Raw genomic sequence first — 14950 nt, 5'->3', positions numbered from 1 at the left:
ACTCGTAAGTTACGTCTAGGCTGTCGTCGACTCACTGAGTGCTGTGTAAGTACACATAGAAGTTACACATTCGCAGAGACATGACTGCGCGTCGCTCACATGACAACACAATTCGCAAGAAGACGAAGAGACGGAAAGTCCAGCCAGTTTGCATAAGAGATAAGTACCCACTCAGTGCCAGGCACATCTGGTCTTTAGTTGAATGTTTATAGTAGTTATATACTAGTGTATCTAGAAGGTTCAGGAAGTCTAATTAGCTGACGTAGTCACGTTATGACGTGCTGCGCGCGTATAGTAGCTAGTAGGTGACAAGTCATTACTAATTAGATTGGGAGATGTGAAGGAGGGTCTAGAGCTTGCATTTTGACTACTGAACCGGTTTAATTAATATCGGGACCTGATCCCCTACTGACAAAATAAAATCATTATAATTCATGACATAACTGTTACATATAAACTACCAGTTACAACGTTACAAAATTTATCACTTGTTAGTGCTAGCAGAATTTCAACGGTGTACATCGTATAGCAATCAAGTTGTTTCCATAGCAACAAGACACGCCTTCGCTGAACAGTTATTGCGCGCTCGTTTTACTCGAACATGCAGGGAACACGAGGCTATGTATCGCGAACAGTCTGATGTAATTAGAATCTTTTTTAGCGATCAAGTTCGTTTTGAAGAGTTTTTCTACCTCAGAGTGTTTAAATTTTGTTTGGAAAAGACGTCAAATACGCTCGTCAGCGTAACGGAGGTAAAATCGATTTATCAGATTGTTGCACGTTCAACGAATCGTCGTGCCAAGTTGTTTTTGTTCTACGCTTTAGTTTTGTTAACTTAATAGAAGAAGAAGGCTCGTAATGGCGTCCATACTGTCTTCGCGCAACTGTGGAGTGCGCCAGAATTTCTCGGCAAGTTGCAAGGTTGGTTGGAAACATGCAAGTGACCTAGACGTAAGCTACAGACACTGTTTCTACATTTTAAGAGACGAATGGAGCTAGTCATGTTGTACCGTCGCTTCTGACTAGGAGGAAAGGAATACCGGAAGTGCAGGGTTACCGGAGGTTACTCAAGAATGCACCTCGATTTGAAGGTGAACCCGGGAGTTTTGAGTATTGCCACTCTGCAGACGTAGCAATTGATGATGAAATGAAATTATAAAGGGAAGAATTAATAGAAATAAATTTTTTTATAAAATTTATCTGTGTAGGGAGTCAAGCCCTTTACTATTGGTTATGTATAATTAATTAATTAAACAGCTAGTGAAGGGCGTGGTAAAGCAGAATTTGAAAAACTTGATGATACAAGATGGACAGATCTATATAACTTTTTAATTAATAATATACTCAATACTTACTATATTTCTCAACAGCAGGACGTCCTAGGGTTTAATGGGTTTAATTAAGGAGACAGTTGAAATGGCTTCAACAGGATAGTAACCAACAATCATGATCACTAGGCCACTCAACGATATTTTTTTGAAATGGAACCATCGGTTACATTTTCTTTATCTTCAACGGGATAATAACAATCAATAATCCAATCAACGGGATTTTTTGAAACGGGAGACTTGGTTACAGATACACTTAACGGTAAATTAGAACAGGTTACTCAATAAAATTTGCATGCATTGGGAAACTTGATCTTTGCAAGTTTCTCAGAATGTGATATCATTGAACTTGATTTATCTCTGAGTGAAATTCTTCATGAGAATTCTGTCCGGCTGCTAATTAATTCTTCTTAAATAACGAAGTAAAAATGCAGGTGGACTGCATATATATACACTGTATATACCATATTACCTTGCATAGAATAGCATGCCGTTATGGAACGAATGTTACCAGGGTGCCGTTATACCTCGAGGTACAACGGCATGCCGTTGTAAATGAGGAAATTTACCAGTGCCTCAAATTCCACATCCAACAAAATCTAATATCTTTTTTAAGCGGTACTACTAACTACTACTAAGTCTTCAAGAACATGCCATGCGTAGAGATTGCCGGTAAGCACTAATCAGTTTCTACTTCTTTGTGTTTCTCATTCTCATCGCTGTCTTGATCTGTCAATCCTGATGGTTCGTCATCTACTAATGGTTCTTTGCAAGTAGCTGTTTCATCTGTCATCAGTGCGTTAGTTTGACACTTGTCTCCTCCATTACCGCAATATTAATATCAAAAGATAGGCCTCGTATTACTGTGACTACGTACCTCGCTCTATAACGGCACCTCACCCTATAACGGCACGCTGTTATAGGTACCAGCTGGAGTTGTAGCGGATTCTGGTAAAATTCACTTATAATGGCATGCCGTTCTATGCGAGGTAATACGGTGTGTATATATATATCTGAACACAATTTTATTGAACCATGCGAGGGCTTGGTTGTGGGCATTACCCAACCCCTATTTAGGCCCCACCATTCCTCTGCATGAATTCGTAATTGCGATCCGGACATGGCTCGGCATTCCGACGTTTCCTCTTCCACCATCTTCTGTTTCATGCTGTTGTGGCGCTACAATTGATAACCAGTAAATTGTTATCTCCCAACGTTTAGGTTTTGGTATAAGTGTGTGTGTGTGTGTGTGTGTGTGTGTGTGTGTGTGTGTGTGTGTGTGTGTGTGTGTGTGTGTGTGTGTTTGTGTGTGTGTGAGTGTGTGTGTGTGTGTGTGTGTGTGTGTGTGTGTGTGTGTGTGTGTGTGTGTGCGTGTGTCGCTCCTGGCATGTGAACAAGCAGCCTGGCATTCTGACGTGGCGGTTATAAAGCACTTTTGTCATACTACTTACTATCATTATTTCACTAAAGTGCCTACTAATTAGTAATGATGCCTGGTAAATGTCGCCCTACACTTTTAGCGTGCGCTCCCTCTAGGACACATGCAATGCATACCTGCATTACCATGTTGACGCGCGAACATTTGGTAACAACAGGTTGGTACTAAGGTGTACAAGTACTCAGAAATTGGTACGTGTCTACATCTGTTACATGTCGTCTGTTTTTCATTCTGTAGCTGAACTTGAGCTCTATTCTAGACTTGTCATGAGTTTGGCTATGTTTTTTGCGAACAGCCTCAATGCACTAGCTCTTTTTATCTGATACAAAATGAAAACAGCACGAAGAAGCGCACAGAAAGGTACATATGATGTCTACCAGGCTCCTAGCTGTAGTGTTTGTCCTTCTATGTTGTCCTGTGCACCTGCATGTACCCCTGTCAAAAGGCTGCATGTCCTAATACACTACTTGGAACTTCTTTGTTATTACAGTTCCATTGAGTTTCTCACCTGGTACTTAATTAAGGAGATTGTCCTTGAAGTTACAAAGTACATGGAACACCAAAAGTAATCGTGAAGAAACTAGATGACAAGAATCAAATTTACTATGAATAATGGCACTGTTTAATTAATTGACTCAGGCATATCAATCTTCATAACTGTGATAGCTAGTTCTAGCTTACGGCTGTACAGTTAAAGGAAACTACTAACATAGGTATTATGATGGACTGAGCTGTTGATTTTGACAAATCTCATTAATGGATTTGTCTGTTTACAGTTAAGGGGAATTACTAACATAGGTACCAGGGGTTTCCCCAGGAATTAATAACAGCTCTGCATTTTATTAATATTAATTAGCCACCATATCTTATCTTAAACAGGAGAAGTAACTTTAATTAATTAATGATTGTCAGACTTATTGATGTCACCACTGACATAAATGTCATGATAGCATGGTAGGAACACATGCCACATGGATAGTCACTAAGTCAAGGTGATATGCATTACTGTCTTTTATCATCAACACAACTGTTAGATATAGACTACAGGTCATGTTAGCTGACATTAACTGAACTTAAAAACATTAGTATCCACCCTAAAGCCACTGTAGGATATGGAAGACATGTCACACCTGCTCAGTATGAACTTATCACTTATCATGGGATGTAGTAGTCAGAGGTGATAAGAGATCTTGTACAGCTTTTAGTAGTCCTGTGAGTAAATACTGTGAAATTTTATATTGTTATTGCAGTTGAGTGGTTACACTAAGTAAATAGATCTGTTAGGGTACACTAAACAAGAATGATAAAGACCTCACACACAGTAAACAGTTACCTCAAATGAGGGTTGACAATGAAAGCAAGAGTTACTTGACTACCTAACACGTAATTATCTGCCCAAATCTACTTGACGGCAGACAATCACCTAGTTATCTACAGGATTATGTATACAAGGTGGCGTTGAGGAAATGCCAATGACAAAGCTGTGGGTGTGGTGAGCTGGTACTAATGTCAGGTCAACTCGGGACAGACTTGTAACCCTGTAGATAATTGGATGCTTCTCTGCCCTCAAGTAATTATGCTTTGGGCAGATAAAATTACCTGCTGTCCCCTCAAGTAATTTTGGCATTCCTTATCAACCATCATTTGAGATACAGTCATCACTATAGCGCCATCACCACAGCGGGGCGCCTCGGCTATAGGGATACCCCTGGGTACTATGATGGACTGATCTGTTGATTTCGACAAATCTCATTAAATGGATTTGTTTGTGTCAAAATAGCCCAATACGTGATCCACAGACACGACCACAGATGTCACAGGTGTTTTGGGTGCTGCAGTGGTAGTTCCCTGCCTTTCAGCATTGTGTCTTCATTATCACAGCAATCGTCTTCAAATTGTTGGATTGCAGTACTTCATGTTGATCTCCATAGAGACCTGTCATTAGCTATTTTTCCCCACTGTAGAGAATCTATATGGCAAGATTTCAAGTTTGACTTGAGACTGTTTTTGAATCTTTGTTTTGAACTCCCTGTAAACATGCTCTCTCTTGTTGTCAGTAGGACACAGCCTTCAGCATTCTGTCATCATTCACACCAAGCAAGTGCCCTGACTAACTAGATAGAAGGACTGTCTCGATACCATTCAGGTTGCAGATTTTAAGAACTTGTGTATTAGGAACCAGATTCTGCCATCTGGTACCAGCAATCTTGCATAGACACATCATGGGAAAACGGTCTAAACTTTTGGCATGCCTGCAATAGGTACGTACTATATGCACGAACATACATGATACATACATAACTTTACTAGTAGGTACTATGCACTAACATACATACATACATAACATAGGTACTACGTGCACTAAAATGCATGCATACATACGTACATACATACATACATACATAACATAGGTATGTACTATATGCACTAACATACATACATTTTTTTCTGTTTTATTAAAGAGTCCAGAAGACTCAGTGATAATACGGATTACATTGAAACTAGTATACTACAACTTTTGTTCCACTAATCGTAACTGATAAATATATGTTGCCACTATTGCTTGAGGTCGCAGTGTCTGTCTCTTCGTGTAGTATGTTGTTAGCAGCACACTGACGTAGATCGTTTCTCTTCGGCTTTTTGCTAGCAAAAGTTGCTTGAAAATGTTGGTACTTCTTGATAATTTTATCCAATGTTGACAGAGATATTTTTGTGCAATTCGTAGAGTATCCTGCCATTTGCAGCAGTCGGTGAAAACATGGTCAAATGTATCTGTTTGCGTGTTGCAGGCCTAACACATCTCGTCGTCACTTAGACCACAGATAAAAAGTTTGTGCTGTGTTGGCAATACCCTATGCAACATTTCCAGAATGTGTCTTTTTAATATGATGTCATTGAATGCACTGATGGGATCGACCAGAGTTCTTTCCATTGCATCTTTGAAATTGACATAACAGCATTCCACCTGTCATAACAAAGGGGACTTTCTGTAAACGAGGCTTTGAAATGTTCATAAGCTATCTTCGTTGAGACATCTTGTATTGAAGTAGAACTATCTCCATTCATAAATAAGTGTAGCTCCTGCATCCATTTATTCTGAAAATCGCATGATGCTTTTGGCAGTGTCCGCCAGTGCTGAGGAATCGCTCTGTCTAAAGCTGAATACACTGAATAAGACACCGTATTTGATGGTGGTCTCGGTTTACTATAAAAGTCATGTACTGTTATGTATCCGGACCTTGTCAGTGACGGATAGTATATGGGTTGATTATGTTCATCTGTAATAAGAGCGTTGCCCCACAGTGCTTCTGCACATGCTTCTTCATAGAAACGTGGTTTCACTGGCTTTCTTGTTCCTCCACATTTCTGCCACAGCTTTAGCACATGACAGTAAAAGGGTGGTAGTACTGCCACAAGTCGACCTGATGGTTCCTAGTTGGCTGCACCGAAAGCTTGTATCCCTAACCTGTATATACCCCAATATTTTGGAACCAGTAGAGAGCATAGTTCATCCAATCTGTGCAAACATTTGCCGTGAATAACCTCTTCAGACTCTGGATTTGAATTGCATTTATTCTAGATGGGAGGTGTGGTACATCTAGTTCTCCAAAATCCCTTGATGCTATGCACAGTCCACGCTTTACAAGAGGTCGACGCTTCTGCCAGACAAATGACCAGATCGCATTTTCAAACATTTTCATTAGGTACTGTGGCATTGTAAAAACACGTGCTGCGTAATATACCTTGGACAGGGCAAATCTTTGCAGCACTTTGGCTCTCCCGTAAATGGATAGATCTCTCTTTTTCCACACTGCTAATGCTGTTTGAAGTCTTTGTAGGATATTCTTCCAGTTCGTCGACGCCGTATTGAAATAGGTTCTTGTGTATGTCAGTCCCAAAATTCTTATGCTTTCTGAGGTCCAGTCTATTTGTAACGGTGAATCTTGACGTGAGTGGCAAGATCCTAGCCATAATCCTTTGACTTCATACAATTCAATCTTGCTCCTGCTGTCAGTTCATATAGTTGTAGCTCCTCATTAAGAGCTGCAAAACCTTCGTTATTTGAAACAAAGCAGATTGTGTCATCTGCATATGCTGAAACTTAGACTGAGTGCGTTGTGTCTGGCACATGAATTCCTTCTATTCTTACATTTGCACGAATAGCTTCAGCCAAAGGTTCTGCACTCAGCACATACAGCAGTGGTGACAATGGGCAACCTTGGTTTACTCCTTGTTGACGGTATCTTGGTGGTCATGAAATTATTTACAATGACATGAGAAACAATATTGTGATATAGAAGCCTGATCCCGGCAATAAAACTAGGACCACAACCAAACTTCTCCAGTATGATGAATAAATATTGCCAGTCAACTCTATCAAATGCCTTTATTTGATCCAGAGAAATAACTGCTGCTGCAGTTTCTGTAACTTCGCAGTGCTGAATGATGTTCCCGACTATGGCACAATTGTCAGAAATAGCCCTCTTTAAAATGCAGCAAGTCTGATTGGGATGATAAGTCGTGGTAGAACGTGTTTGAGACGGTTGGCTAAAGCTGTAGAAGTGATTTTATAATCCGTATTCAAAAGAATGGTAGGCATCCAGTTCAAGAGGCTCTCGCGATCTCCACTCTTGTAAAGTAATCTAATGACACCCGTTCTTTGACTTGATGACAAAGATCCTGAGATGTTGACTTCATTAACCATTGGAACAAGGTTGTCTTTGAGGCAATCCCAAAATGCATGATAAAACTCAACAGGCGGTTCATCCAGTCTTGGAGGTTTTCCTGTCTTGAGTTGTCGAACGGATATAGTAAGTTTCTCTAATGACAGAGGATCTTCACATGAAACTCGGCCGTTGTCATTTAATACAGTATTTATCTTGCTGAGAGAGTGTCGTCTGGCATTAGAGCAAGTTGTCTCTTGTTGATATAGTTCTCTGTAAGAATTACGTACTGTTGACAGAAGTTGGTTTTGTGTTTTTGCCATTCCAATGTCGGTTTTCAATTGACAGAATTGTTGTTTACCGGCTTGACGTTTCTCAGTCCAGGCAGAGAATTTTTGTGATGTTTCCCCATGTTCCAGCCATTCTGTTTGACAGCGTATATGACGTCCACGAATTTCTTTCCTGTCTAGTTTTGTCAAGAGAGACTTGTACTTTTCCATATCTCTGATTGCAGACAGATCACCATTCTGTACACGTAAATCTGCCTTTTGCAAAGACATTTCAATCTTATGTCTATGCTGTGTTTGTCTTTTGTGTCTGATAATGCCGTACTTTATACATAATTCTCTTATCTGAGACTTTCACTATCCCACCATTCCATAATTGATTCAAAACGATATTTTTGATGATGCCAGTGTTCCCACAGAGCAATAATTTGAATACGAAAGCGTTCCTCTTGCAAAAATGACGTATTAAATTTCCAATATGCTTGTCCCTTTGTAGCTTTGGACTTGGACTCCGAACCTTGTATGGACATCATAATGCTGCTGTGATCACTGAAGGCAGCTGGAGTAACAGAAATGTCACATATATAATGACTAGTGTCTTTAGAAACCAGAAACATATCGATTCTTTCTGCCACACCACTGTGTTGCTGCATCTATGTGAAACCTGGAATATCTGGGTTCCTTTTCCTATATACATCTTCAAGATTGAAGTCGGCAATAAACTTCTGCATGGTATTGATACTAGCTGTACGAGGTTGACTGAGTGATGAAGAGATTTTGTCTTTCTTTGGGTCTATTACACAGTTAAAGTCTTCACATATAATGTGATTGTTATATTGCTTAAGCTCTTGATTCAGATCAGTCCGAAATGTCTCATGTTCAGTGTACGATACTGGAGCATGGATTGCTGCAAGCAGACTTTATATTCTCCAATAATTTTCAGTACAACATACCGCTTGTTTACATCGACTTTCTCTAGTGCATATTGCCAGTTTGTCTGACAGGATTTATCAACGACAATTGAGACTCCTAGAATGATCTGTTCCATATGAGTGGTAAATGTTATTGTTTGCAAACTGGAGTTGTCACCGTTGACTAGATTCAACAGTAACATATGTCTCCTGCAAGGCTAAAATGTCAATGTTATGCTTGGTCATCCAACAACATAAGGCTTTCCGCTTAGTGGCATCACTTGTCCCTCTTACATTTAGTGTGCAAAGTTTTAGGCTCGTTTTAACGCAACAGGATTAGAAGAAAAGAAAATTAACTCAACTCAACTTTGTCTTTCAGATCCTAATTGAGAGGATCTGGGTGTTCCTGTTTCTGTTTTTTCTTTGCCTTCTGAAGTTTGTCTCTTTCTTGTGGTTTTGTGGCTCTTGAAATGCTGCTTTTGCGTTGGGACGTTTCTTCAGGTCGAGACGGCTGTCGAAATCTCTTCTTCCTTCTTGATCTCCTGATTAACACTGACTGGTCACTTTCCATGCCAGAAGCTGAGGTGTGACCACTGATTGATTGATTGGCGTCATTCAAGTCATCTGCTTTTGTTTCCACGTTCTCTGTCATTGAGCTTCCTTGTGTTGCAGCATTATTCCCTGTTGGTTCTGGATGAATCACGTCTTCTAAATGCTCAGTAGCCGTAACAATACTAGATCTGTTGATGTTGCCAGGGCAGAGCTTGTGTAGATGATCTTCAGATCCGCAAGTATGGCATCGCCTGTATGACGATGGTTTAGGACATTGCCAATGCGGTGTTGATCTGAACCACAACGATAGCATCTTGGTGGCTGTCCTGCATATCTGACATACAAGGGAAGCACGTATTGACCTGTCGTGACTGATGTCGGAAATGTACCTATAGATTCCATAACCGTAAAGATTCGCACTCCTGTTTCGATGGTTGGAGCAATTAAAGGAGTAGGTTCGTCTTCGAACACCAACCAGCATGCCGTAACTATACTCAGTAGCGACTTCACAACTCCATCAAGTATCTCGTAAGGCAGTTTTACATCCACGTAGGTAGGAGGCCGTCTTTCCCCAGTGATTGTATGACAAATGTAATGATTGTTTTGAATGTCAGTGCCACATGCTAACACATTGTCACGTGCTGTTTCATCACTAAATGTAAGCTGCCAACTGTTCTTGCCCGTTTGGGTCACGTATTTTACATTGTCTACTGAAACAACATCTTTCAGACCTTCAATGACATCCTTTGTAGGAGAACATTGTTATCTCCAACAGCATTCAATCGCAAAGTGATTGGTCGCCGTAGAGACATATAATATAGGGCAAAACTCGAGAGAGTGCCAAACAAGCAACCAACTCGAGCCTCGCAATACATACATAAATTTTTTTGGGTACAGGGTCCAGGTTACAGATACTAAATACTTGCTACCGTACAATCTAAACTCAGTTACTATATGTCATCATGTTCTTCTTCATCTTTTGCTGCCTGGGAGTGCTGCTGCTGCTGCTGCTGCCTCGACTGTCACTCTATCATGTCACTAGGTACGTCTTACTTGCTGTACTTCATACTTCATACTTCATACTTGCTTTTGCTGGACAGAACTGACACTCCGGAGAGTGAGGCAATTGTATGTTAGTTTCTTGCCCAAGGGAATTTATGTATGTGGCCCTCCCGCACTTGAACTCTGACCCAAAGGTCCCGGATGTTGCAAATCTCCAACTGCACACTCTAACCAATTGAGCCACAAACATTTTTTTCTTTTGTACATACGTACGTACAAGAGCCCCTAAAGCCCAGGTTCGATACTGTAATCACTTTTCTGCAATCTAACACTACTGTGTCAGAAGTCACTATCAGGAGTCACTATGATGTACTTCACACTTGCTGTACTTGCTGTAGATACTTGCTGTAGACAGAACCTGACACTCCAAAGAGAGAGACAATTGCATGTTACTTCCTTGCCCAAGGGAATTTATGAATGTGGCCCTCCCGCACTCAAACTCTGACCCAAAGGTCTCAGATGTTGCCAATCTCCAACTGCACACTCTAACCAATTGAGCCACATACATACATTTTTTTGTACATACGTACATACAAGATCTCCTAAGGCCCAGGTTGATACTGCAATGACTAAACTTGCTATACTCTTAACTTTCGAAAGTCACTCTATCATGTCACTAGGTACCCCATACTTGCTGTACTTCCTACTTCCTACTTCCTACTTCCTACTTGCTGGACAGAACTGACACTCCGGAAAGAGAGGCAATTGTATGTTAGTTCCTTGCCCAAGGGAATTTATGTATGTGGCCCTCCCGCACTCAAACTCTGACCCAAAGGTCCCGTATGTTGCCAATCTCCAACTGCACACTCTGACCAATTGAGCCACATACATACATACATACATACATACATACATTTTTTTGTACCTACGTACATACAAGAGCCCCTAAGACTCAGGTTCGATACTGCAATGACTATGCTACGATGCTACAATGCTACAATGCTATGATGCTGCAATACTATTAGCAGTCACTGTCTATATGTCACTTCTTCTTCTTGGACAGAACTGACACTCCGGAGAGTGAGGCAAGTGTCTGTTAGTTTCTTGCCCAAGGGAATTTATGTAAGTGGCCCTCCCGCACTCAAACTCTGGCCCGAAGGTTCCGGATGTTGCCAATCTCCCACTGCACACTTTATCCAATTGAGCCACGTACATACATACATACATACATACATTTTTTTTACAAGGACCCTTAGAGCCCAGGTTACTACAATGCTATGATGCTATGATGCTACAATGCTACAATGCTACAATGCTATCATCAGTCACTGTCTATATGTCACTTCTTCTTCTTCTTGGACAGAACTTGACACTCCGGAGAGAGAGGCAATTGTATGTTAGTTCCTTGCCCAAGGGAATTTATGTAAGTGGCCCTCCCGCACTCAAACTCTGGCCCGAAGGTTTCGGATGTTGCCAATCTTCCACTGCACACTTTATCCAATTGAGCCACGTACATACATACATACAGTCTCACGTAGCCAGACCCCTTTCCGCCGCGGCCTCCCCGGCGAAATGGGGTCTGGTGTACGGCCTTTGATGTCGCTGTGTGCCGCGTAGCCAGAAATCGGCTATCTAAAGACCGAATTTAGTTTCTTAAACGCTTCACTAAAGACGAGACTGGTATGCACGCAATGCAATCCTATCTCAATAGCTTCTCTTGTTTCGTAGAGAACAACTACAGCTAGAGTCGTTGCTGTTTGTGAAATCTGCATGTCTACAGCAGCGATTAAACGCGGCCGCGGGGACGTTGACGTCGACAGGCTTCGATTTCATGCAGACATGATCGACGTCGTCCGATCTAGCGTTGTGCGCTCGTGTCACAACGGAGACTGAATGCGAACGTACTCAGTGCTGTTTGCTGTTTTTTGACGTCTAAAGCGACCGCATACAGTCCGGAGTGAGCGATATCTGGAAGGGCTTGGAGTTGCATGACGTCATCGAAACAAGATGAGTCGTCTTTCTGTGTTTGGGTAATCATTTCATGTTTTTTGTGCATTGTTTTGATGAACACATACAGTAGCAACCAGGAAGAGACCAAATCGTTTAATCGCTGCTGTAGACATGCAGATTTCACAAACAGCAACGACTCTAGCTGTAGTTGTTCTCTACGAAACAAGAGAAGCTATTGAGATAGGATTGCATTGCGTGCATACCAGTCTCGTCTTTAGTAAAGCGTTTAAGAAACTAAATCCGGTCTTTAGATAGCCGATTTCTGGCTACGCGGCACACAGCGACATCAAAGGCCGTACACCAGACCCCATTTCGCCGGGGAGGCCGCGGCGGAAAGGGGTCTGGCTACGCGAGACTAACATACATACATACATACGTACATACATACATACATACATACGTATACATAACATAGGTACTATGTCCACCAATGTACATACAGAACATAGGTACTGTGCGATAGGCACTACCATACATACATGCATAACAGGTACTATATGCACTAACATACATTTTTGTATTACATCGGAGTCCGTACGACTACAATAACAACACGTACTAAAATTACATCAAATACACAACTAAACTATAGAGAGAGAAGGAAGAACATACTTACAATACAATATGAAACCTAAGTGGTGTAACTGATTGTATCAATGGCGTCTCTGATTCTTTATGTCTGTACCAGCAATGTCTAATACATACATATATTTTTTACAAGAGTCTCTAGGGCCCAGGTTAGGTACAATAGTAGTTATGCACTGGCTATGATGTAGCTGTAGAACCAACACTGTTGCAGTCATTATATGTACTTGCTAGAATGAGCAATAGTTACTGTGTACTTGTTTTGACAGCAACAACACTCCATAGAGAGAGGCAATTGCATGTGAAATCCTTGCCTAAGGGAAACGTCTGTGCCCATCTCATACATGAACTTTTGACTCATACATACATACATACATTCATATATACATAATACATACATACAGACTTGGACAAAATTATAGGGACACCTGGCATTTTTGTGTCTAGTCTAACTTTGGCACTGAATTTTTCTCTAGCAAAACCAAATGTTTTTCGAATTTCTTTTTTCATGGATGCGCCATTGTTAGTATGTAACATAGCTTGAGTTCAAGACTGCAGCTGTACTTACTACCTCCTGCGCATCTAGTTTGGTTTGAAGAAGGAAGACGGCCATTCCTACTTTTCTTGTCTTTGTACACATTCATCGCTCTTGGATGCTCATTCTTGGCATACAATCTAAGAATGCTCTGTAGTAGAGAGTGAAAGCAATTTTGTGGGACCTTTTATCAACATTATGAAAAAAGGCGAATCATCTGTTTTTGCGCATTGATTTCACGCATGTCATCACAATTTGAATTGTTTTGCCATTTTAATCAATAAACAAACTTCGACGTATTCAAAAATCATTCGACACTAATTAATTACAAAAAATCCTGCTAGGACAAAAACTAAAAAAGTTATAGCAACAAAAGAACATTGACATGCCACTTCCGGCCCACGTTTTACGTAGCAAAATCTCAAACTGCTACGGCCAAAATGTCAGCTGCACTAAAACCGCTGCCCTTGAGACCGCCAAACTTAGGCGATAAGTTAGCCTGAACGTTCAGCTGCACGCAGTTGCAGAGTCTTGTTCCGTGCGATATTTCACGAGTTGCAGCGATGCCTCGAGGCAAACAGTTGTGTCCAAAAACGCGAGGGAAAATTGAAGCCCTTCACGCAGTTGGCCATTCTGTGCGTCAGATCGCAGCTTTTGTCCGCCGCTCCAGGAATTCGGTTCATCAGTGCCTGCAACGGCTTTCCCATGGCAGCAGCGATTATGAAAAACGACCTGGACGTGGGAAGGCAACGACAATCCGGGAAGATCATCGACTGAAGAGAATGGCACTGCAGAACCGCAGAGCACCATCACGACTGCTCTCGTATCAGCTGGCTGATGAAACCGGCAAGCAGGTGTCAAGTAGAACAGTCCGTCGTCGTCTCAGTGAGACAAGAGTAAACACTCGGAGGCCTAGAAAAAACCCACTGCTAACAGAAAACAATCGGCGTTTGCGACTAGGATGGGCAACCACTCACGCACAATGGATTTCGGATGACTGGAAATCTGTTCTTTTTACAGATGAGTCAAAAGTCAGCATAGGAAACGACGGTGCTCTGTACGTTTGGCGTCGCAAAGGTGAAGAATTTCTCCCTGAATGTTGTGACCGTACGGTCCAGCACGCGGCTAGTGTGATGGTGTGGGGATCGATGTGTTGGCATGGTGTGGGGTCTCTGGTGAAACTGGAAGGTCGTTTGGACAGCACGGCGTACCAACAGGTTCTGGAGGAGCACATGCTTACAGACGCAGCGGCACTGATAGCAGACGACTTTGTCTTCCAGCAGGACAACGCGCCAATCCGCACGTCTCGGTCAACAAGACAATGGCTACGCCAGCCTGACGTCACACTGTTGGACTGGCCGCCAAACTCGCCTGATGCGAATCCAATCGAGAACTTGTGGCATGAAGTCAAAACTGCTGCCAACCGTCGCGAACCGAGAACTGCAGCTGAGCTCTGGAATGCTTTACAAGAGGCGTGGCAGCAGATTCCAGCCGCTCGTGTCCGGAACTTGGCAGAAAGTGTTCCGCGACGTTTGGACGCAATCAAGAGGGCGAGAGGCGGGAACACTCGGTACTGAGGAACTGGTGAAGGGCTTCAATTTTCCTTCGCGTTATTAAAACCGGCTTTTTTAGAAGCCA

The 14950-nt window shown here is 41.8% G+C and overlaps 1 protein-coding gene across 4 annotated transcripts; it reads left to right on the top strand.

Annotated features, from left to right (window-relative positions):
• Nucleotides 1-608: 608 nt before the first annotated feature.
• Nucleotides 609-3365, top strand: LOC134188222 (uncharacterized). 4 transcript variants are annotated; one of them, XM_062656420.1, is made up of 5 exons: nt 609-752; nt 843-921; nt 984-1091; nt 3004-3126; nt 3257-3365. In XM_062656420.1, the coding sequence occupies exons 1-4, from the start codon at nt 621-623 to the stop codon at nt 3087-3089; spliced, it is 405 nt and encodes a 134-aa protein (XP_062512404.1). In that variant the 5' UTR covers nt 609-620; the 3' UTR covers nt 3090-3126; nt 3257-3365. The 4 variants fall into 4 exon arrangements, 1 of the variants encoding a protein (XP_062512404.1); XR_009971301.1 differs by lacking the exons at nt 3004-3126; nt 3257-3365 and having other exon boundaries at nt 843-951; nt 1027-1199; XR_009971299.1 differs by lacking the exons at nt 3004-3126; nt 3257-3365 and having other exon boundaries at nt 826-921; nt 984-1199.
• Nucleotides 3366-14950: the final 11585 nt, after the last annotated feature.

The sequence above is a fragment of the Corticium candelabrum genome, chromosome 12 (genome assembly GCF_963422355.1).
Source record: "Corticium candelabrum chromosome 12, ooCorCand1.1, whole genome shotgun sequence".
Lineage (NCBI taxonomy): Eukaryota > Metazoa > Porifera > Homoscleromorpha > Homosclerophorida > Plakinidae > Corticium > Corticium candelabrum.
Note: the sequence above shows the minus strand (reverse complement) of the source record. Positions and strands in the feature narration are given on the sequence as shown.